At 33.9% G+C, this 24,374-nt stretch overlaps 1 protein-coding gene across 1 annotated transcript in view; it reads left to right on the plus strand.

The window, feature by feature from the left end:
* Positions 1–24,374, plus strand: part of ZNF277 (zinc finger protein 277) — a 140,474-nt gene that overhangs the window by 57,765 nt on the left and 58,335 nt on the right. The window contains exons 2-4 of the mRNA XM_079149366.1: positions 9,415–9,622; positions 17,748–17,836; positions 18,126–18,208. Of these exons, the coding sequence (XP_079005492.1) occupies positions 9,415–9,622; positions 17,748–17,836; positions 18,126–18,208 (380 nt within the window). The remainder of the gene's footprint in view (positions 1–9,414; positions 9,623–17,747; positions 17,837–18,125; positions 18,209–24,374) is intronic.

Genomic DNA, 24,374 nt, shown 5'->3' on the forward strand with positions numbered 1-24,374 from the left:
GAGGAAATATCGTTGATATAAGAGTATTTAATGTAATCATATAGAGTATGGGCCTTCATCCTGCATTTCCTTTTCGAATCTAATTCTCTCATTGGCAATAAGCAGCAAAGAAAATATTTCTAGAGAACTGAATATATTTATGTATGTTTTAAACCATATTTTTAACAGAAATCTTGTCTGACTTAAATCTACATATAAATCAACAATTATAATTAATGACAAAGGCTTTGTTTCTATCCATTTACTTTCTCTTCCTAGGACTTATTTCCTTCTAAAATGTCATGGACTCAATAACATTTCAAACAACTGCAGCTTCCACAATATTGTTACTATTGCATTATTAAAACAGACTAATTTTAGGAATGACTAATTCCTCTTCATAGCATGGATTAAGGTAAGAAGGTATCATAAATAAACTAGAAACATAGGTAATCTATAGCCAATAAATAAAACCAATGTACCATTTAGTTTCCCACCTTTTACCAAAGTTGCCTGAGAAAGGAAACTTAATGTATTTTCACCATTAGGTTATTTTAAAGCTAAGTAATGCTGCACTGAAGAGGAGCATCAGCCAAAATTTGGGATTCTCCATTGCTTTGCACTTGATCAGTGTTGTCTAAGTAGCCAGCCATGCAGTCCACTCATAATGTGAATGGGAAATCAAGACATTTCTACAAAGAGGTCCACCTCTAGTCTATTAAGTTGTTTGCTTCTGACCCACTTTTTCAGTAGCATCTGAATTCTTGAAAGTTTTCTAAACAGAAAGAATAGATCCATTTCCCAACCAATTCTGGGAAAATTCAATGAATGGATAGGGGATGAATAAGAAAGAAATATGTAGGTGTTTCTAGAAAGGTTGGACATGTCAGTAACTTTAATGTTACAATAGGATAGTTGCCACATGTTGTCACACAACATCTGATTCATTTTTTGCTATTGTTAACACTTGCATATTAACTAAATAAAAATGCTTCATTAGAAATTGTCAGATAATAAAATGTGGCACATAGTTTCACAACTAAAACAGTTTCCTTTGTAGAAAGAGAGTGTGAAAAGGAAAATATGTGAGGAGCAAAAGAGTTGTCTTTCCTGCTTCTACATGGAACAGCATATTGCCTTTTCTAAGTACATCTTTAGCACAGACAGATGCAGTAATCTGGCCCTATTACATTCGTGCCAGAATATATATCACCATAGATAAGGGTCTTTTCCTTTTTTATAGTAAGTTATAGAAAATCAATTACAGCAAGCTTTAGTAGTAAATTGCTATTTATGTAATGTTTTACTTCCAAAACTAGTAGTTAAGAGTTAACTTTAATAGTGACAGTTGTGATATCAGGCATTGTTATAACCAAATTTAAAAAATACTTTTACAAAGGGGTTTTGTTTGTAGTTACTGTGTCATTATACCTTATATGATTATTACATGTTTTGTCTTCAGGTTATTTCCTTCTCTCTGGCTGCAAAGTGAAATATTTTAGACCCTACTCCAGAATGGTGATTATTTTAGTAAATTATTTAGTTGCTTGAAGTCCTAACATAGAGACATTGTTCACTTATACATCATAAATAAAAATGGTAGAAAAAATGATAGCATCTAATATATAGAAATAGGAGGGGTTGGAGGTGTAGTGATAGAGTGCTTGCCTGGCATGTGTGAGGTCCTGGGTTCATTCCCAAGCACTCCCAAGAAAAAGACATGAGAGTCATCATTCTTAAACTTTTTCGTGTCCCCAGAAACCTTTAAGAATCTATTCAGTCAAAAGTCTTTTTTTCCACAAAATTCCACCTACACATAATGTTGAATACAGTTTCACATTGAAATCCACAAATCCCAGAGTTTATTAATTGTCTAAGTGGCAATTAAAAACTTTGTACCAGATTAAAAACTTTGTAGTAATTAGATCTGCCCTGCCTAACATCATAGTAGCCACATGTGACTATTTACATTAGTTAAAATTAAATAAAGTTGAAATTCCGTTCCCCACCTACATTGTCCACATTTTAAGGGCTTAGAAGCTAATGGTTACCATTATCAGAACAGCCAGAGAACACGTCATCACAGCAGGTTCTGTTGGACAACACTAGATAAGATATTTCTAAAGCTTCCGTTCAGGAATCTTATTATGTGTATTTATGTGTATGTATTTTTTGTAAAGTTGCATAATTTGAAAATCCAGAACATATAACATATGTTCTAAAAAAGTCAATCCTTCTAGACACAGAATACAAAGATGTTGCTAAAACATAAGTATAATGACTATAACTAAGACATCTAGCTAAACTCAGCTAGGCCTTCAGGGCTTTTTATAATCATTTTTATCTTGTGTGTCAATTAAATTCTCCATAATGGTAATTCTGAACATTTTCCAATTTATTTTAGCCCTGGTCATTAAAATGAGTGGAGCTTCCTTTCCTGATGCTCAGAAAATCGAGGTTAGCAATACAAATTCCTTCTGTTTTCCTTCTCTCAAAAATATCATTTACTCTCTCATCTCTTATCATGATGTGCTACAGAAATAGCCAGATGATCAAGGAGATGCAAAGCTTCTGAATTTCAACAATGTAATTAGCACTTAATGTAAATAGATAGTCGGAAAGTGGACTTATTCTTTCTTAGAAGTCTAGGCTCTACTGTCTTGTGATTTGATTCTTTAGATCTGTATTGAAACCTCTGGAATATATATTTTTAATTAATGCATAGGAATTTATAATACACATGAATGCACATGATAGCCAACTCTCTTCATTCTTAAACATACAGTCATACTCATTATCAGTAGTTCTAATAGGAGATGACCTTATATTGAGTTTGTGTGCTTGGCACTATGTGCTTTATATTAATTTCTTCATTTAATCCTTATGTCAACTCTTTCAGGGGGTATTATGATGAATCCATTTTATTTTGTGGAAGCAGTCTAAGTAAGAGAGGTTTAAGTAACTTGGTCATGATTGGTTAATAGGAGTCAACGGATCATGATTCCTCTCATCTTGACTTAATTCACTTGGCTCTTTCCTTTTTTTTCCCTTAAATTGTGATTTAAAAACACATTATGTGAAATTGCCCCCTTAACAAATTTTTAAATGTACAGTACTGTTAATTATATGCACATTGTTGTACAGCAGATTTCCAGAACTTTTCCATATTGTATAACAGAAATTTTTTACCCACAGAACAACAGCTATCAGTTTCCCCTCTCCTCTGCCTCTGACAACCGCCATTCTACTGTCTGCTTCAATGAGTTTGATTACTTTAGATACCACATATAAGTATAATCATGTAGTATTTGCCCTTCTGTTACTATCTTATTTTACTTATCATCTTGCCCTCAAGGTTCATCCATGTCATGGTGTATAACAGAATTTCCTTCTTTTTAAAGGCTGACCAATATTCATTGTATTTATATGCCATATTTTATTTATTTATTCCTTTGTTTCTACCTCTTAGTTGTTGGGAGAAATGCTTTAACTTAGGAGTGCAAATATGTCTTTGAGATCTCATCTCTTATTTTGGATAAGTGAACAGAAGTGGGATAACTGGATCATTTAGTAGTGCTATTTTTAATATTTCTCCACATCTTTACCAACATTTTTTTTCTTTTTTTACTTGGCTCTTAACAGGTGTAAGATGATATCTCATTGTAGTTTTGACTTCCTTTTTCTTAATTAATGATGTGGAGGACCTCTTCATATTACAAATATGGTTATTTGTGTATTTTATTTGGAGAATATCTAGTTAAGTTGTTTGTCTCTTTTTAATCTGCTTGTTTGTTGTTTTGTTATTGAGTTCTGGGAGTGTGTTATAGACGTTGACTGTTCATCCCTTGTCATTGATTCATTTCAATGCAAATATGATTTCAGAGCACACCACTTGAGTTCCTATTGTCAGTTTTGCTCAAAACAGCAGGAGATTTGAATGATACATTTCCATAGCCACAGCGCCTACTGAATCAGGATCTGTGTTTTAACAAAATCACCAGGTGACTCAGACACATTAAACTTTGAGAAGCACTGTCCTAGAGTAATAATTTGTATTTTAAGGGTACTTCACTGGAGTCAGTACAATTGTCAGTAATCAGTGTAGGATTACCTCAAAAATCCAACTTCCTTGGGATGGTATTTTTTTATAGTTCATTTGATCAACTTACTATTCAAAGAGATAACTAGAGAAGATTATTTGTTGTTGTTAATTTGCAACACATATGTAAAGTCATTTGGGGACTAAAGCAGAATTTCTAAGATGCTTTGCCTCTTTGTTGTAAGATATAACTTACTTTCTTCTACATTTTAGGGTTCAAGGTCCCTGAGACAAAGTATTATATCTTTCTGCATCCATTATTTTTTAACCATGCAGTGAAGTATAGATATAGTATTCATAACAGCTGGAAATTACAATCTGTCAGGCAAATGTGAGTGAATTATATTTACTGGCCCAGAACGTAGTATTTTAGGGACACTCTTTAGGGCAGAATAAAACTTCCTCAATATAAAGGAAGGTCTTGAAATCAGGGTTTTGTTGTTGTTTTGCAGTACATAGCAAAGTACATAGCAAGTACTTTACTATTACGCTACATCCCTAGACTGAAGTTGGTAGTTTTTTAAAAGATCTCCAGTGCACAGAACCCAGGTTCAACCCACAGCACAAAAAAAAAAAAAAAAAAAAAAAAGGAAAGAAAGAAATTCTCTGGATGATGAAACTCAAACAGATTTGGAAACACTGCTTTATACTAAAATATATTTTCAGGATTCAAGTCTACTCCATATAAACATCCTCTGATGAAATGGGTGTAACTTATTCTGCATCCCAAATGACACTTGTTCCTTTCTACTGTAAAATATCTACATGAAGAGTAAAAATGGAATTTAAAACTTCCTAAGAGAATGTAACATACCTATTACACGCAATAATATTTATTGTTATCTTAGAATTTAAAATAACTTTACATCATTATTTTTTTAATTTCTGATAAATCTGTTACACCATGGTCCACAGCAGTAAAGATCTAGCTATGAATATAAGAGGAATGCCCTTAATGCCAAGCAGAGAAACTTCCCTTAAAGACAAGCACAGGTGTTTCCCAAAATAGGACTTTCCTAGAAACCAAGTTAACATTAGAGCTCTAGTTGAAAGTACCTCTGGTCCATTATTCATTCTTTCCTGTCTTCACTTAACAAACTTCTGTCAAATGCCGGGATTGTTCCAGCAGCCATTTCAGTCTACAGGAGACATGAAAATGGGTATCTCCTTCACGTTGAGTTCACAGACTAGCAGAGTGGCAGCTATATGTGTGAATAATTGATTAGAGCAGAGGTATTTGCTTTTATTGGGCCTGGAGAGATGGAATGGGTCAAGCCCATGGGAGAACCTGGAAGACCAGAACCTGGCAAACAAAGAGGATGGTATGGGTGCATCACATACATACTAAAGGTGTTTACCAGTCATAGGGGAGTATTTAACTTCTGAGAAGATCAGTTGAACACATCCAGAACATATTCATTATTCCTCTTCTCTCCCATAAAACCAAACCTGCTTCTCTCCATGAAATCCTGGATTGCTGACTGGCACTCTCATGTGTACCAGAAACACCAGAGGCTCCCTATTCTCCTACTTCTTCCCTGCCAACAAGTAGTTAGTAATCAAGAACTAGCAATATAATTTCTGTCCCCTCCTTTTTCCTCTGACAAGTGCTGATGTTGCTATTCACACTTAAACATCCACAGTGGTCTCCCTACTGGTCTCCCCATCTTGAAACTTACCTCTTTACAGTTTGTTCTCCTCATTTCAGCTTAAAACATAGGCATGGCTCTACTTCTTATAAGAAAAGATCTAAATTCCCTGGTGTTATATATAGGTTAAGAGTGCTAACTCTCACCACTTTACAGCTATCTAGCACAGATCACTGAGCTTCTCAGTGCCTCTCAGTTCCCTCATTTGTAAAATAGGGATCAAATTGAAATCTTCTTCATTAGGGTTATGGTAAGAGGTAATTAAGTTACTACAATACATGTAAATTACTTAACAATACCAGACACAAAATAACCAATGATTGTGGACATAAGAGTTTCATTCAGTGTACTTGCAACCGGAGCTCACCTTATCTTCCAAGTATTAACAATCTAGGGGAAGAAAGGGGAACAAATATGTAAACAAATTATTCCATATGATTGTGCTATTATAATTTTGAACAAGGTGCTAATGGTTAGAGAGTCAGAGGAGAAAAAAATATTGTCTAAAAATGTTGTGTTCAGGGGCTGGGGTTGTGGCTCAGTGGTAGAACACTCACCTAGCATGCATGAGGCACTGGGTTCGATTCTCAGCACCACATAAAAATATAAGTAAATAAAGAAAATAAAGGTATTGTGTCCATCTACAACTAAAAAACATTAAATAAAAGAAAGATAGAGGTTATTTAAAACAAATGTTGTGTTCAAACTTCTATTTTCAGGAATACACAGTAACTCAAGTTCCCAAATACAACTTAATACTACCAAACCACAAGTTCCTCATACATGAAATTTGCATATTCGTGATTTTCTTTCTCCTGTACCTTTGACAAGAAATTTGGTTCTAGTATACGTGAACATTTCAGTCCATTTTCCTAAGAATAACTTTAAAAAAGGAAAACTGGACATTACATATACAAAAGGGAAGAAAAATGAATCACAGAATAGTCGAGTTTGCAGTAAAGCCTTGGGGAAAAAATAAAAACAGTGATGGAGATGAACTGTACTCCAGTGATTATTTTGAAAAATATGGGCTACAGGGATTTGTGCAAGAAGTGCTAGTGGGAGACTGCAGCACATTGGCAGAATGCATGTAAATTCATAGTTTGTAAATACATATAAATTCAAAACAGCATTGAAAATATGTATTTAAGAAGAAAGTTAGGGAAATACCTTTTGGTACTGGGAGCAGAAGAATGTAGTATTTGAGTTTAGACTGAACTTTAACTGTGTTCATGCCACTTACTTACATTATTACTTTAGGAAATTAACTTTTTTAGTCTCAGTTCTTTCATCTGGAAAATGGGATTATAATAACATTACCAAATAAGATAGTTAGGATTAATTGAGAAAATACCTTAAAGCACTTCGTTGGCAATTTACAAATAGCAAACACCTAATAAATGTTAGTTCCTACTGTTGGTGGTGACAGTTATTATTATCATATGCTTGTTCTTTATAGTCAAACAAAATGACAACTATCTTAATCAGATTTGGAGAGAAGGATGTAATATGGTACTTGTTATTTCCTATTTGGTAGATAATACTAATGTTAACTTTATTCAGAATATGCTGCCTTTTGTTGTATTCTACTGGTATAAAGTATTATAGAATTTCATAAGTTTATTCCATATCTCTAATATTAAAATGGGGGAATTAGATAAGTAATATGCTTAAAAAGTAGATATGTATATAAAAATGTATACATAAAAATACATTAAAATTTAGCCTACACTGAAGAACATAGCCTACAACCAAAAAACTATAGAATTTCATGATTCCATTGCCTAATGTAATAAATATAAATTGCTAATAACCTAATTCATTAACAGTGCTTTATAAAGTGCTTGTGGATTTTGAATACTTCCCCTACTGTCATGTGGGAGTATTTAAAATTCACAAAATAAATAAATAATTCGTGAACCAAAATAAACAGTTTGGTTTAGTATACTTTTAGTATGGGCAGAATATATATGAGTAATGTACTAGAGTTCATCTCCTATGAGACACCTTCCCTTTTCAGCTTAGTTACATGTTCCATCCTTCTGCTCCTATATAGCCCTCTTTAAACTTTTAATTTATTTGTACCTTCGATCAAATTATAAGCCCTTTAACGTGGAAAGTAAGGATCATGTCAGGCAACATTGAACCGAAGAGACTGGCATTCAGTAGCCACTCAGTTGATTTTTGCTAAGTGGGTGAATAAGTGTGTCCCCCTTTTATTACTTATCTAATTCTTGGGCCATAGTCATCCCTCTACCAATGACTGATTGAATTATTTAATTATTAAATTATTCAATTTAGAATGCTTTAAATAAGGGCTGGGGCTGGGGCTGGGGCTCAGTGGTAGAGTGCTTGCCTAGAATGTGTGAGGCACTGGGTTCAATTCTCAGCACTGCATATAAATAGATAAAATAAAGGTCCATCAACCACTAAACTACTTTATTTTTTTAGAATAGTATTAGATTCACAGAAAACCTAGGGAAAGGTTCAGATAGTTCCCTGCCTCAACATATGCATAGCTCACACTATTATCTTTTTAAAGTTTCAAAGGACATTTGTTGTAATTAATGACAAATCATAATCATCCCAAGTATATACTTTAAGGTTCCTGCTTGGTATTTGTACATTCTGTAGGTATGGACAAATGTATAATGACATGTATCCATTTTTTAAAAAAAGAATGCTTTAAATAATAAGAATACAGTGAGATTAAAAATAAGAAATAAAATGTAACAGAAGGACTAATATTAACGGATTTCCAAAGACTGTTGTCTGTCTGTAGAAGAACTATTAAGAAGTTTCCCTGCCCTTCTGCAAACGTCAAAGGTTCTACCCTAGTTTCCTTATCCTAGTTTTCTGGTTACTACCTATTCACTAGCCTGAATGAAGTAAAAGTCCAATCTTCCCCTTAGGCATACTAAAGAGGGGTCCTGACACAATGCAACTACTTTATAGTTTGAAGTCATGAAATTGTAGACATAGTCCACAGATGCTATAAGGTGATGTTAGGAAAAGGAATAGTACAGATAAGAGAAATGTTGATCATTTATGTCTAGTAACTGAACATTTATCTCTTTGTTCACAGTAACCTCAATTCTGATTCCTAAGTGTGTAAAAAAGCAAACAAAAGACACAAACAGAAAATTACTATTTGAACCACCTAGCAATATAAGAACTATCTTCTCTCTATATAACAAATAATCAGAAATAGGAAAGAGTTTGCAGGTGTGACAGATAGCAGCCTATAAACCTGGTGTGACATCATCCATAGCCTCAGTGTATACCATTTGCCTCCTTTTGTGTGATGACTCTGAGTCATAGGTCACAACTGGACCTTAGAACCTTCACCCAGCATGTTGTAACCTGTCTGCTTGCAAGTACCTCAAAAGTACTGCCACTGACCAGTGTCCAAGAAAAAAAATTGAACAGCTGCCCTGACAAAGGGATTTCTCTGATTCAAGCAAGCAAATGGGGAGTTTGAACTGCTTTTGCATTATTCCCTGTCTCTGGGTTACAAAATTATTTAAAATGATAAGAAAATACTACTCTCCATCACTACATGTTTTTCTTTGTAGAGATATGTAAATATCTTTAGGATCCTTTTAATGCAGAAGGTGAGAAATCATTCATGTAAAGATCTAAAGAACAGGTTTCAGCTTTTCTTTCTTTTTTTTCAATCTCTTCCAGACAGTAACAGTGAGGACTGTATCTTGGAGCCGCTTTCCCTGCCAGAAAGTCCAGGTGGCACCACCACTTTAGACGGTTCTCCATCTGTGCCTTGTATTTTCTGTGAAGAGCATTTTCCTGTGGCTGAACAAGACAAACTTTTGAAGCACATGATTATTGAGCATAAACTTGTCATTGCCGATGTTAAGCTGGTTGCTGATTTCCAACGGTAAATTTGGTTTTCTTTATAAAATAATTCACTATTCATTAGGGACTGGCATCACCTATGAAGTAATTCCTATACAAATATGAAAGTTCATTTTTTTTTTTTTTTCAGGTTTCTCCTTAGACTCTTAGAAATTGCACTCTTTTTCTTGAGTGTATGATTTGTGTTTGAGAATGTCAAATACTGGAGGATTTCCTACAAATTCTGGAAATTGATCAGTTTTCCAAAAGAGTAGATAATAATTTCTTTGCTACATTACATGAGATTGTTGACTCTGTTTATGTCTGCTCTCTGTCACACCTGCAAACTCTTTCCTATTTCCTATTTCAAATTGATGTTCTTTTCATGTTTGAGACCATAGGTGTTGTCTGGGTGAATGAGTCCATATAGAAAGTCTAGAAAAAAACAGTTGACAATGGATTATCCAAAAGCTAATGCTTCAGAACAGGAATGTTTGTAAACTTTCAAGTCTGCGGGATCTTGATCAAACAGATCTCATTTTAAGTACTGTGCTCAGGTTGTAAACCAGGAGGGGGAAAAAAAGGGAAACATTCATCAGGCCAAATGGAAGATATAAGAGTGACAACTATTGAAATCAGTGACAGGTTCTAAGAGACGAAGGATGGTTAAGATGAAAAAGTAGATAGATATGAGTACTTGAACTGCCAACATTGGGCATGTTGGAAATATTCTTCTTCTTATGGAAACTGACCTACATAGCCAGGGCTCAATGTGAGCTATGCTCCAACTGAGAAACACCTGACTTAGAATCATTCATACTAGAAGTTAAGTAATATATGCAATCATCCCTTTTCCCCCATTTTATACTTTCTGGTAGAAGTTGTTCAAGAGAAATACCTTCTCTTAAGCAACTATAGTGGAGTAGTAGTTATGGACATACCATGATTGGTTGAAGGTTGGCAAACATTTTCCATAGAGGCAATATCATGGTAGTTACTGTCGTATATAGTTACTGAATGCATATAATTTGGTATATCTGGTAAGATCCCATTTTGAGATATTCTCTTCTGATTTCACTAAAAAGTATTAGAGTAGTTCATACATTGTAATATCCCTGCATCTAAACTATAAACCTTTCTCTCTCAGACAACATATGTCATTACTGGCAAACAGCTTCTTTCTTATGATGGGTTTTCCAAAACAGCAAGCTGTGTTATTAAGAGTAGACTGTGATACCAGGCAGGCCTAGAGTTGAATGCAGGCTTCAAAACGTCCTAACCTGTAACTGTCAACAAGTTACTTTAAGCATCATTCTGCCAGCTTTTATAAATTGTTGAATCATATATAAAACAGGGTATTATAAACCTGCTAGTGCCTGTGACATGTGTACCTGATGAATGGAAGCCAAATTGTTATTTATTTTTTATTACTAAAGATATATTTGAAATTTTAGTTTTCTATAACTGTAGCTTGCATTTTCAGTAGGCATTTATGCTGGTCTAAAAACCTGATAATAATTTGTAGGATTTAACTTTTGAGAAGATGTCATTCAGGGTTCTAAATAATCTTGAAATTCTAGAAAGCTGGAATAGCTAGCATACCCACAAAGGTAATATTAGCTGTTCTCTAACCCTGATCTTTGTCCTCAATATCCTTCCCAACTGCCTAATACCATATTGAGTATCTACTGTGTGCCTTCTATATATGTATTGCCCCTTATATCCATTCAGCACTGCATGTTTTAGTAGATTTTAGTGCTGCCTGGTCAGGGAGCAGAGATAGAATAGAGCAGGGGAGAAAAGTTGCATGAGTAATATATGTCAGCAACTGGTAAATAGATTTAATTCCTTCTTCACATTCAGAGGAGACATTGTGCTTCTCATTCTCATTTTTCATTTTTCACTTGGGGTGTGTGTGTGTGTGTGTGTGTGTGTGTGTGTGTGTGTGTGTGTGTGTGTGTGTGTGTGTGTGTTCATTCTTGGTGTAGTCTGGGAACTTTCTTATATGTGATACCTAATTATAGTATGTAGGCAAATCTGTTGATTTTGTTTTAGACACTTTGTAGGTTAAACATGTTCCAATTTTCTCTTATCCAGTTAACCATTGATAGGACTATTAAATGAGGAAGCCTTGCATTACTCAGCTTTTCTTTGTTATGAAACTATTCTTTTTACTCTTTTACTGTATAAACACAAATTATCCCTCATGAATTGCAGAAAAATATGATCACCTACCAGTGATAATTGAGAAGTGTTAAGATTTTTCTTTCTCTTCTGCCTTAAAAATCTGAGTATATAAAGCAGAATTTATATGTTCATCTTCGTGCTATGTATGATAGTTAAGTAGCTATATTTGTACTAATCAGTCTCTCATTCTTATCGTTGATATTAATCTTATTATCCATCTGTAAACAGTAAAATCAAATTACTTACTAAGTCTCAGGGCTTAGGAATCAATAATTAAATGTTAAAATTAATTCCTCCCTAAATTCAGTTATGTAATAAAATGGATGCTTTTTAATTGAAGAAAAACATACATAGCTGATGTTTCTAAACTGTATAGTTAATATGTATTTTAAATTTGGAAACCTAGATCTTTCTTATCCACTGTCCTCCTAATTAAATAAAATTGTCACAGTGAGTAAAAATGAGATCAGTTCAAATGGATTGGGAATTTATTGAGTAAACTCTGTTGCTTTAAAATACATTTTAATATATCCATTCTCCTTTAAATTATAACACCTACTATTTAGTGAAACTAAAAATTCCTTTCCAAAACAAGTATTGACTATGATCATAGTCAAATTCAAATCTTCTAAATATTATCTATGTGGATTATTCCTCACTTTAGAAAAGAAGCTAAAGAGGTGGGTTGGGGAGGAGAAAACATTGAGAGGTTCAGTTGGCATGAATGATTTTATCCAGAACTTCTCAGGAAAGAGTTGTTCCTTCCAAGTACAGTAAGTAATAAATATGATAAATAATAGATACAAGATGTACTTACCTTGTGTTTTTTAAGAAGTAAACTGTTATGTTTCACATTAAATATTTGACATTTTCTTTAGTGAAACAAAGTAACAATAAAACTTTCTAAGGAAAAATAAAGCAAAAATAAAAATTTTCCCTTTGAACCCATTTAACAATTATTTTTATTGAGCTATTTGCTAGTTTTATTCAATAGATAAAATTGCAACAGAAGATGTATGTTAACTTCTTAATTCTTGTTGCCTTCTGTGTTAAATTCTACTTTATTGACAATCATATTTCAAATCTTTATACTTTTATCAATAATTATACCACTGACAGTGGGATAACTAGGCAGGCAAGATATTAGATATTACTGTAAGGATTTTTTTCTGGGACAATTCTGAGACATGGTTTGAAGTTCTTTTGAAAGGAGAAAATTATTTGCTTACTTAAAATTATTTTCATGGCTTTTTAGTAAAGTATGAAATTCTTTGATAGCTATCATCCCAATAAAAGAGTACATACCATATGTTATTTCACAGTAGCCTTTATTGAGTAGCTACACTGTAACTTTGAATAAACCAGAGGAATAGGGAAAAAAGAAGAAGAAGAAGTACTAAATGATCCTTTAACTTTGAAAAATATGTTATAGTGGGTGGGAAAAAAAATTACAAGAAGGATGGATTTATTTAAGGCCTGCTATCATTAAACTATCTCTCAATTGAATGCAATTTATCTGAGTGCCTATACTAACAAGGAGATATATATATGTATGTATGTATGTATGTATGTATATATATATATGGGGGGGACAGGGGGAGACCTCTTAATTCTAAGTAAAAATAACCACTGTTATATGCAACTAGTATGTTTCTCACCTCAATTTAGGTGAAATATATGTTGCTGTTGAGATCTATTTATGTATATATGTCCCCATAAGGTCTGATTCATAATTTTATATATTTAGGTTGTATGATGGTGTGTGGTTATCTATTGCTTTTATAACAAACATTATGTCCCAATGTTTGGTTAATACTCTTGATAATTTTATTGAACTAACCTACTACCTGATTTATCCCTCTGCCTTCAGAAGACACCTAACAACATCTCCAATTCTAGTGACTGTACCTGAAAAACATCATTTCTAAAATAGACTGCCAGGCATGGTGGCTTATGCCTATAATCCCAGTTACTCAGGAGGCTGAGGCAGGAGACCACAAGTTCAAGACCAGCCTCAGCAACTTAGTGAGACTGTCTCAGAACTTAAAAAAGACTGGAAGGATAGTTAAGTTCCTTTGTGTTCAGTCCCCAGTACCAAAAACAAATAAATAAGTAAATAAAATTGATGCCTATTTGTTCATGGAGCAATAAAATAACTTTCAACCAATTTGAAGACTGCCAGAGTATATATATCACAATAGTTTCACTCTCTTCAACACTTTAACTTGTTTTGTATGTGTGCATTACTCAAGGGTGCTCCACCACTAGCTACATCCCCAGTCCTTTTTATTTATTTATTTTATTTTGAGACAAGGTCTTGCTAAGTTGCCAAGTCTAGCTACACTTGAATTTGAGATTCCAGCCTCCCAAGTCACTGGGATTACAGATGTGAGTTACCATGCCCAGCCACTCCCTATTTGAAAGGGTCATCTGAAATTCTACTAAGCAGAATATACCCATGATTTTAAGTCAGTTGATATTAGTAATTAGTAGTTGCTTCCCTGTATCTATCACCTTGAAGTAAACTCTAACAAAAATAGGTACTTTAGAGTGTGATCCTTCTCTTCAAAGATAAAGGGGACAGTTCCCAAATATGGAAATCCTCAGAGACAGACCCATTCATTGACTTGTTGAAATTGTTCTCTCTCTAGGGGAGTTACTTTTCACTTGTCCCTAAATCAGCACTTGTTCTAAATCAGCAGCCACAACAGCTAGTGTCAGCTTTCTGTCTTTAGATCTGAAGTTGGGAGCAGTTCACGCTGAGCACTACTACTGTGTTGTTTGCTTTTAGGAAAGAGAAGTTTCCCTCTTCCTTCAGACTTGAAATCTCTAGTTCTTTTTCTCTCTTGTCAAAAAATATTACACAGAATCTCCTTGTCTCTGAAGGAAAAAAAAAAAAATGGTTTCATTATCACTGTAATTCTACTATGGGCTTACCCCCATCCCTGTCTTCCCTTTTCTGCAGTTCTTATGCAGATTAATCACCAAGAGGCACTGTTCTTTAGAAGACTAAGTTTGGCTTTGGAGTCAGACCAAGTTCATATCCCAATTCTTACATTCTAATTGTGACCTTAGGCAGACCAGGACTCAGCAAATGGTAGCTTTTAATAATTGTCATTGTTGTCTTCATGTGACATCATTATTTTATTCTTTCATCATCTCAGCCACTTCTGTGAGCTTTCTGACAGTACTAATTGAACTATTTTGAGTTTCTCAGATGTGTGGTAAAATGTTACTTTTTTCTTTTTTCTTTTTTGCAAAGTAGGTTTTCCTCACTCTGTTGCCCAAGCTGGTCTCAAATTCATGAACTCAAGTGATCCTCTCACTTCAGCCTCCCTCTCCCCAGTAGCTTGGACTATAGGCATGTATCACCATGCCCACTTTTTCACTTTTCTTTCCTTCAGGGTAAAATGTTTTTTTGCTTTAGGCACCATTATTCCCCTGAGATAAACATAAATTCTTACTACCTTAGTCTTATCTAAATATGTTATTTTTTTCTTAGAATAAATACCACTTATTAAACATTCAGGATTTTGTACACTGCTTAATATTTGTCCTGTTTATTTATCAACAATTGATATTGCAGATGAGTAATGTGAGCTTCAGGAAAATCAATTAAATAACCTTAAATTCAGGTTCATATCCCTGAATGCAAAGTTCCTGTTCCTTTTTTAATACTGTATTAATACATCAACTATGAAGGCTTGACCACTTTATTCATTTAAAAAGCAAAGCTGCTTCTAGTTTAATTTCTGTGTAGACAGGAGAGAAATGTTATTGATTCTTCATTAATAAATAAGTCAATGATAATTCAAAGGGCAGTTTGGTCTGTGGGATCCACCACATTTTTATTGGTCATCTGCCTCACAATGTTTCACACTTTCCTAGGTCTTGTATATTCAAGGAGTTACTGCTACCTTCTGATTGGCTATAGACCCAAAATGGAACTACTTTTATATAGGGCTGACCATTGTTGTCAGTTTCATTTAGAGACTGTCACCTAGATAGTGACACCTGGCACTGATGCACCTCTCTTTGGTATATTCCAATATATTCCAATGGTGATTAAAGGAACTCTAGAAAGGATGTGGTCCTCATGCCTTTGAAGTCCTCTATCTCAACATTTGCTTCTACCATATGTGAATTTGATTAGTCATGAAAATATACATCTGCATATTTCAACTTGGAAGAATGATGCAACATTTCTAATATAGGTTCTACTATGTTCCTTTATCCCTCTCACCACTTTGTAATAAAAGATACCCTGAGTAAAAAATAAGAAAAGGTCATGGAGTGTCATTTTTATTCTTTTAAGCCTTTTCTTTCTCCCTTTCCCCTTTTCTTTCGTGGGTGAAAAGCAATAGTGGAAAGAACTATTCTACACAGAAAGTAGCTGTGTAAAATACAGAGAAATGGAAGGTGCTGAATGTTAGAGCTTTTGATAGATACATTTGTTTCTGTTCTGTTGGATGTGGTATGCCTTCTGCTTCTGAGATCACTAATATAGAAGGCAACAAGAACGGTAGAGCAACAGTGCATCATTTATAGTATTTGTGGTTTGAAGCTGAGCCGGAGCCTATGATCATCATTTTATTATCTCTTAGGATGAAGTCCAGTACTGTTGCATATGGAAAGATTTCTCCTCTTACTTATCCATCAGGGTTAATAATGTTGTTATACGTGAGAAGAAAGAAAGAAAACATGTGGATCGGTTCTTACACATTAGTCATTCACTTCTTTTCCTTATATATTATATACTTACTCAGTGTCTCATCTATTTCTATTTACATTTTATGTCACCTCATGTCATTGTTTTCTCTTTTTCTCAGACTTCTCCCCAGCATGATATTTCTTAATATAATAATGCCTTATCTCTAGAGCACTATGGAATTGGGGAAGTAATGTTAAGAAAAAGGGAGAAAAGAATAAAAAGGAGACCAAATATGTGAAGTAGGAGGCTACTTAGGAAACAAGAAGCTTCAAATAGTCTCATACATCTTGAAAACATTTCATTGTGGGCCTACTATATGAAAACCACTGGTAGGTGATATATCAAGACATTTTAAAATGTCCAAATTCCTACTGTTTCTATTCACTGGTTTTTACACCATTAAAACTATTTCAATACCGTATCTCTCTTTCACAGGGCTTTGGTTCTTTGGTATAAGTTACTGTTTTTATTTATCAGTTGTATAATCTGATAAATTGTCAACTGTAGAGTCAACCCATCTCCTTTCTCCCCAAGAAGACTGCATTCTCTTTTTGGTACCATTTGGCAAATAAGATTGCAATTGCCAATAAAAATGTTGTTAGGTAAATGAAAAGAAGTGTAGCTTGTTGAATTCTGTCGTCTTATTACCATTTTCATCAGATATGCAGGTCTGCAGATTACAATTTGCCTTTAAATTCAGCCTGTATGCTGCTTCTAACTCTGCTCATTAGAGATAAGAATTGTAAGCTCAGCTCTTTTTCCAAAGACTAAATCTGACTTCTTTCAAACTTATGTAGACATGTGGAATTTTTCTCTCGTTCTATAGATTTTGAACATAGACTGATTTTTCATTGTATTATTCTTAGGCCTTCTGTTCTTTTATAAGATAATCACTCAACTTTCTCTTTATTGCAGAATGTGTCATAAGCCTATTTAGTTGTTGCATTTTAAATACATATCAACTCATTTTAGAAAACTTCATTATCATGTTAAAGTAATTCAGTTTACCTGTCCTACTGATCTGTTTATTGAATTTAGGGATAAAGTTTAATCATTTTTATGTTTTTATTGGATAATTTTGTTTCATTAAATATTTATTTCATATTTCTACAGTGCTCCACTGCCTTTGTATTCACAAATTTTCTAGCAGTATTCACTTAGAATTTTGTTGTTTTGGGATAAAATTCAATGTTCTTATATGGTCCTGTCATTCTACAAAAATAGCATATTGAGTCTTCTTACCAAACCTTTTTAAAATTGTTATTCTAAGGTACATTTTATATTGGAGGAAAAGATTCACTGAACAGCCCATCACAGACTTTTGTAGTGTGATAAGAATCAATTCCACAGCTCCACTTGGTAAGTATACATCTTGGTTACCATATTTTCCCTATATTCCAAAAATTTGAAGGAGTAATCTTACTATCTCAAATTATATTTGCTCTCCCTTTTATGATAACTGAAGTTAAATTATTGTGTTTATTGCCTATTTGTGTTATTTGCCTAAATTGAATAAAGCTGAAACAGAACTCTGTACTAGATCCTAATAGGCATGCACATACATGCACACATTTTTAAAGAAATAAATTCTTCTAGAAAAAAATTATAAATATCTATTTTCTTACTTACTTTCCTAATCTCTCAACAGAAGAACAAGACAATTATTTTTTGTTGTGTGATGTTTTGCCAGAAGATAGAATTCTTAGAGAGGAGCTTCAGAAACAGAGACTGGTAAGAATTGTTTTAAAGGGAAAATAGTAAGAAATATATACAATAGTTAGAAATATATACAAAATCGTTTTTGTTATTGTTCCTTTTTTTCTACTTTTTATTATGAAAACTTCTAAACATACTCAGAAGAGGAGACTATACATGAAAGTCTTAAAACAGAAAAAAGTATATATATATACCTGACTGAAAACATAAGCATTTCATGTTAAAAATGCAGAGAGAACTTTTGGCTTTGTTTGCTTCCTGGATTATCTCTGAAATAACAGATCTTGCACGTTTTAGTGTAATTTTAGCTGCCTGACACATGCTAGGGTTCAGTAGTTGTGGAAAAATGCCCTCAGCTAAAATTGAGTTGAATTGATTAACCTTTTTTTCTCCTTTGCACTAGAATGTGCTTCATACTGGAGTTTCTTTTATTCTTTCATATGAATTAAGCAAATGATTTAATCTAAAATAGTAGCCTTTCTCACTTTCATCCTTAATCATAAGCAAGCTAATGTGAAAACCTCAGCATCTTTAATCTTTATCAGAGATAACAATACACTCAAGGTATGAAATTTTTCATTTTCATAAGTTAATCATAAATTAATTTTAAGTTATTAATTTTGTCTGAAAGTACTCAGTTTTCTGTTACTTTTTATTTAATCTTCAGATTGACTTGTTTTATCAGACTCTGATAAATCTTCCTTGTATTCACAGACTTGGCTAGGTATATTGTGAAAAGAAGTATGATTTAAATATTTGTGCTGTAAACCCAGGAGACCTAGGAGGAAAATAAATCTCATTATATCATAGACATATAATTTGAAAAAGTCCCTTGAAGGACATTTTATTTTATAAACAGCCCAAATGAGTATTTCTCCTGGTAAGGGAGATATGATACTGTTGGGCTTTGATTTATGTGCAAGAAAAATTGTGCTTTTCCTGTACAATAAATCCAGTGAATAAAAAGGACTTGCTGAGTTTCTCCTATCACCCTATAATAGTGTTATGCAATCTACAGAACAATGGTGAATGTATTGTCGTATTTTATTAATTTTGTTTGTTCTTTCATGATTTTTAATATCCATGAGTTTTCTCACTTCATTTCATGATCTTAATACTTCCAAGGATTTCTAAGAACTCAAACTCTACTACTTAAATTATTGCTGTTCCTCAGCATGCAGAATCTTCACTCTGTGTCTGTAGATAGTCTCAGGTCCCTAAAGATGTCTACAAAATTTAGATAATCATGTTTACTTTATAATCCGACAGCATAATAGTTAATGAAAGTGAGCATTATAGTTTATATCATAAGACTGTACAATCTTTTAGAGAAGAAAGCCAAATGTATTCTTGGTAAAAGAGATAGTAGAATATCTTGTGGGGCTTGTAAATGTTGTAGGAAACAATGCATATAATAGAATAATACCTGACACATGGGAAGCACTCAAAAAATGTTAGGTTACAATAAAAATAATAATAATACTCTTACTGAGAAGAATTTGGAGGGTGGGAGGATTGTAGAAAAGTGGGAAAATGCATATAGACTTGAACATTCAAGGCATATTTGGGAGAAATGAATAAACCTAATGTGACTGAACTAGAAAAAATTTTATGGGGAAGAGTATAAGATAGACTCAGAGAGGAAAGCTTGAGCTAAACTCTAGAAACTCTTTTAGTGCCAAAAAAGTTGACTTTGTATTAATGAAAACCCATTGATGTGTCCTTATTGCCTATCAGAATGACATGAAGAAAAGATAGTAAATGTAGCTATGTAAAACATCCATATAAAGCTGTCCAATTCTATGAAAGTGCATTCCAACTTAGAGATATGAAAATAAGCTCACATTTACTGAGTTCCAGCTATATTCCATACCTTGCTTTAGGTCTTTCCTTCATAACAATCCTCTGAGGTAGCTATTAAATGCTATTCTATTGATGGAAAAAACGTCCGAAAAATTAGGTTGCCAAGGACCACTGAGTGTATAAGAAGGAGAGCTGTTTTTTGAACTAGGATTAAATGTAAGTTAATACTTTATGAAAAAAGCACAGATAAGATACAAACTTGAATATGACAGTCCTAATCTTTTGTGTGTGTGTGTGTGTGTGTGTGGTGCTGGGGATTGAACCCAGGCCCTTGTGCGTATAGCCAGGCTAGTATTTATTTAATCAGCTTCCTATTACCTTATACTATTTTTCTAGATTCTAGGAATCACGCTGTCATGGGTGCTTACAGTCTGACAGGTCTGCACAGGGAGAGGATTCAGACTTGAACTGCAATTTAGGAAAGCAAAGGAGGCTTACAATGGCCAGCCAGTGCACGTCCTGGCTAGAGAATCCTTCCAAGCAGCAGGAAAATAGGTTGAAATTGCAATCAGCCAATTTTATACTATATTGTGTAGAAGCATGAGGATGGTATAGGTGATCTTTCTTTTGGAATTAGCAATCATTACAAGATCTTTCTCTTTTATAGATACAGAGAGAAAGCTTTACAAATCAGTAATAGGCATTTCTAGAAAGAAGTCTAAATAGTCGAACGAGACAACATTCTACAAAATTACAATTTACTTTTTTTCCTTCTGTCCAGTTAACATGATTTGAAAATAATATGCAAGAATTTTTTTTCTCCCCCCCACTTCTCCCACCCCTCTTATTCTCGATAGAGTCCCTCCTTCCTCCATTCCTGCCCCCTTCCCACCCCCATATCTGTAATCATCCACTTGTCAGTGAGATCATTCGTCCTTTGTTTTTTTTAGATTGGCTTATCTCACTTAGCATAATATTCTCCAACTGCATCCATTTGCCTGCAAATGCCATAATTTTATTATTCTTTATGGCTAAGTAATATTCCATGGTATATATATACCACAGTTTCTTTATCCATTCATCAACTGAGGGGCATCTATGTTGGTTCCACAATCTGGCTATTGTGAATTGAGCAGCTATGAACATTCTTGTGGCTGTATCTCTGTAGTATGCTGATTTTAAGTCCTTTGGGTATAGGCCGAGGAGTGGGATAGCTGGGTCAAATGGTGGTTTCATTCCAAGTTTTCTAAGGAATCTCCACACTGCTTTTCAGAGTGGCTGCACTAATTTGCAACCCCACCAGCAATGTATGAGTGTACCTTTTTCCCCACATCCTCTCCAACACCTGTTGTTCCTTGTATTCTTCTTAACGGCAATTCTAATTAGGGTAAGATGGAATCTTAGGGTAGTTTTGATTTCCATTTCTCTTATTACTAAAGATGGTGAACATTTTTTCATATGTTTGTTGATTGCTTGTAGATCTTCTTTGAAGTGTCTGTTCATTTCCTTAGCCCATTTGTTGATTGGATTATTTGTATTCTTGGTGTAGAGTTAAATTTTGAGTTCTTTATATATTCTGGAAATTAGTGTTCTATCTGAAGTATGAGTGGCAAAGATTTTCTCCCACTCTGTAGGCTCTCTCTTTGCATTGCTGATAGTTTCCTTTGCCGAGAGAAAGCTATTTAGTTTAAATCTGTCCCAGTTATTGATTCTTGCTTTTATTTCTTGAGCTATGGGAGTCCTGTTAAGGAAGTCTGATCCTAAGGCAACAAGTTGAAGATCTGGACCTACTTTTTCTTCTATAAGATGCAGAGTCTCTGGTCTGATTTCAAGGTCCTTGATCCATTGTGAGTTGATTTTTGTGCAGGGTGAGACATAGGGGTTTAGTTTCATTCTGTTGCATACAGATTTCCAGTTTTCCCAGCACCATTTGTTGAAGAGGCTATCTTTTCTCTATTGCATATTTTTGGCACCTTTGTCTAGTATGAGAAAATTTGTATTTATTTGGGTTTGTGTCTGTGTCCTCTATTCTGTACTATTGATCTACCTGTCTATTTTGGTGCCAATACCATGCCATTTTCGTTACTGTTGCTTTGTAGTATAGTTGGAAGGTCTGGTATTGTGATACCCCCTGCTTCACTCTTCCTGCTAAGAATTGCTTTAGCTATTCTGGGTTTCTTATTCTTCCAGATGAATTTCATAATTGCTTGCTCTATTTCTGTAAGGTACGTCATTGGGATTTTAATTGGAATTGCATTGAATCTGTATAGCACTTTAGGTAGTATGGCCATTTTGACAATATTAATTCTGCCTATCCAAGAACATGGGAGATCTTCCCATCTTCTAGGGTTTTCTTTAATTTCTTTTTTTAGTGTTCTCTAGTTCTCATTGTAGAGGTCTTTCACCTCTTTTGTGAGATTGATTCCCAAGTATTTTATTTTTTTCGAGGCTATTGTGAATGGGGTAGTTTTCCTAATTTCTCTTTCTGAAGATTCATCACTTATGTATAAAAATGCATTGGATTTATGAGCATTGATCTTGTAACCTGCTACTTTACTGCATTCACTTATGAGTTCTAAAAGTTTTCTGGTGGAATTTCCAGGTTCCTCTAAATATATAATCATGTCATCAGCGAACAGGGATAGTTTGAGTTCTTCTTTTCCAATTCGTATCTCTTTAATTTCCTTGGTTTGTCTAATTGCTCTGGCTAGAATTTCGAGGACAATGTTGAATAGAAGTGGTGAAAGAGGACATCCCTGCCTTGTTCCAGTTTTTAGGGGAAATGCTTTCAGTTTTTCACCATTTAGAATGATATTGGCCATGGGCTTAGCGTCGATGGCCTTTACAATGTTAAGGAATGTTCCCACTATCCCTACTTTTTCCAGTGTTTTGAGCATGAAGGGGTGCTGTATTTTATCAAATGCTTTTTCTGCATCTATCGCAATAATCATGTGATTCTTGACTTTAAGTCTATTGATATGGTGAATTACATTTATTGATTTCTGGATGTTGAACCAACCTTGCATCCCTGGGATAAAACCCACTTGATCGTGGTGCACTATCTTTTTAATATATTTTTGTATGCGATTTGCCAAAATTTTGTTGAGAATTTTTGCGTCGATGTTCATTAAGGATATTGGTCTGAAATTTTCTTTCCTCGATGTGTCTCTGTCTGGTTTAGGTATCTGGGTGATATTGGCTTCATAGAATGAGTTTGGGAAGGTTCCCACCTCTTCTATTTCCTGAAATACTTTGAGAAGCATTGGAATGAGCACTTCTTTAAAGGTTTTGTAGAACTCGGCTGAGAACCCATCTGGTCCCAGACTTTTCTTTGTTCGTAGGCTTTTGATGACTTCTTCTATTTCAGTACTTGAAATTGATCTATTTAAATTGTGTATGTCCTCCTCGTTCAGTTTAGGTAATTCATATGTCTCTAGAAACCTGTTGATGTCTTCGAAATTTTCTATTTTGTTGGAGTATAGATTTTCAAAATAGCTTCTAATTATGTTTTGTATTTCACTTTTGTCTGTTGTGATATTTCCTTGTTCATTCTGAATTTTAGTAATTTGGGTTTTCTCTCTTCTTCTCTTTGTTAGTGTGGCTAAAGGTTTATCAAATTTGTTTACTTTTTCAAAGAACCAACTATTTATTTTGTTAATTTTTTCGATTGTTTCTTTTGTTTCAATTTCATTGATTTCAGCTCTGTTTTTAACTATTTCCTGTCTTCTACTACTTTTGGTGTTACTCTGTTCTTCTTTTTCTAGGGCTTTGAGCCATAGTGTTAGGTTGTTTATTTGTTGATTTTTTTTCTTCTTTTATTGAATGTGCTCCATGAAATAAATTTTCTTCTAAGAACTGCCTTCATAGTGTCCCAGAGATTTTGATATGTTGTTTCTTTGTTCTCATTTACCTCTAAGAATTTTTAAATTTCCTTCCTGATATCTTCTGTTATCCATTCATCATACAATAGTGCATTATTTAATCTCCAGGTGTTAGAGTAGTTTCTGTTTTTTACTTTGTCATTTATTTCTAATTTCAATACATTATGATCTGATAGAATACAAGGTATTATCTCTGTCTTCTTGTATTTGCTAACAGTAGCTTTGTGGCATAATATATGGTCTGTTTTAGAGAAGGATCCATTTGCTGCTGAGAAGAAAGTGTATTCACTCTTCATTGGATGGTATATTCTATAAATGTCCATTAAGTCTAAATTATTGATTGTTTTTGAGATCTGTGGTTTCTTTGTTCAATTTTTGTTTGGAGGATCTGTCCAGTGGTAAGAGAGGTGTGTTAAAATCACCTAATATTGTGTTGTGGTCTATTTGATTTCTGGCATTGAGAAGGATTTGTTTGACATACATGGATGAGCCACTTT

The sequence above is a fragment of the Sciurus vulgaris genome (genome assembly GCF_902686455.1).
Source record: "Sciurus vulgaris genome assembly, chromosome: 8".
Taxonomy (NCBI): Eukaryota; Metazoa; Chordata; class Mammalia; order Rodentia; family Sciuridae; genus Sciurus; species Sciurus vulgaris.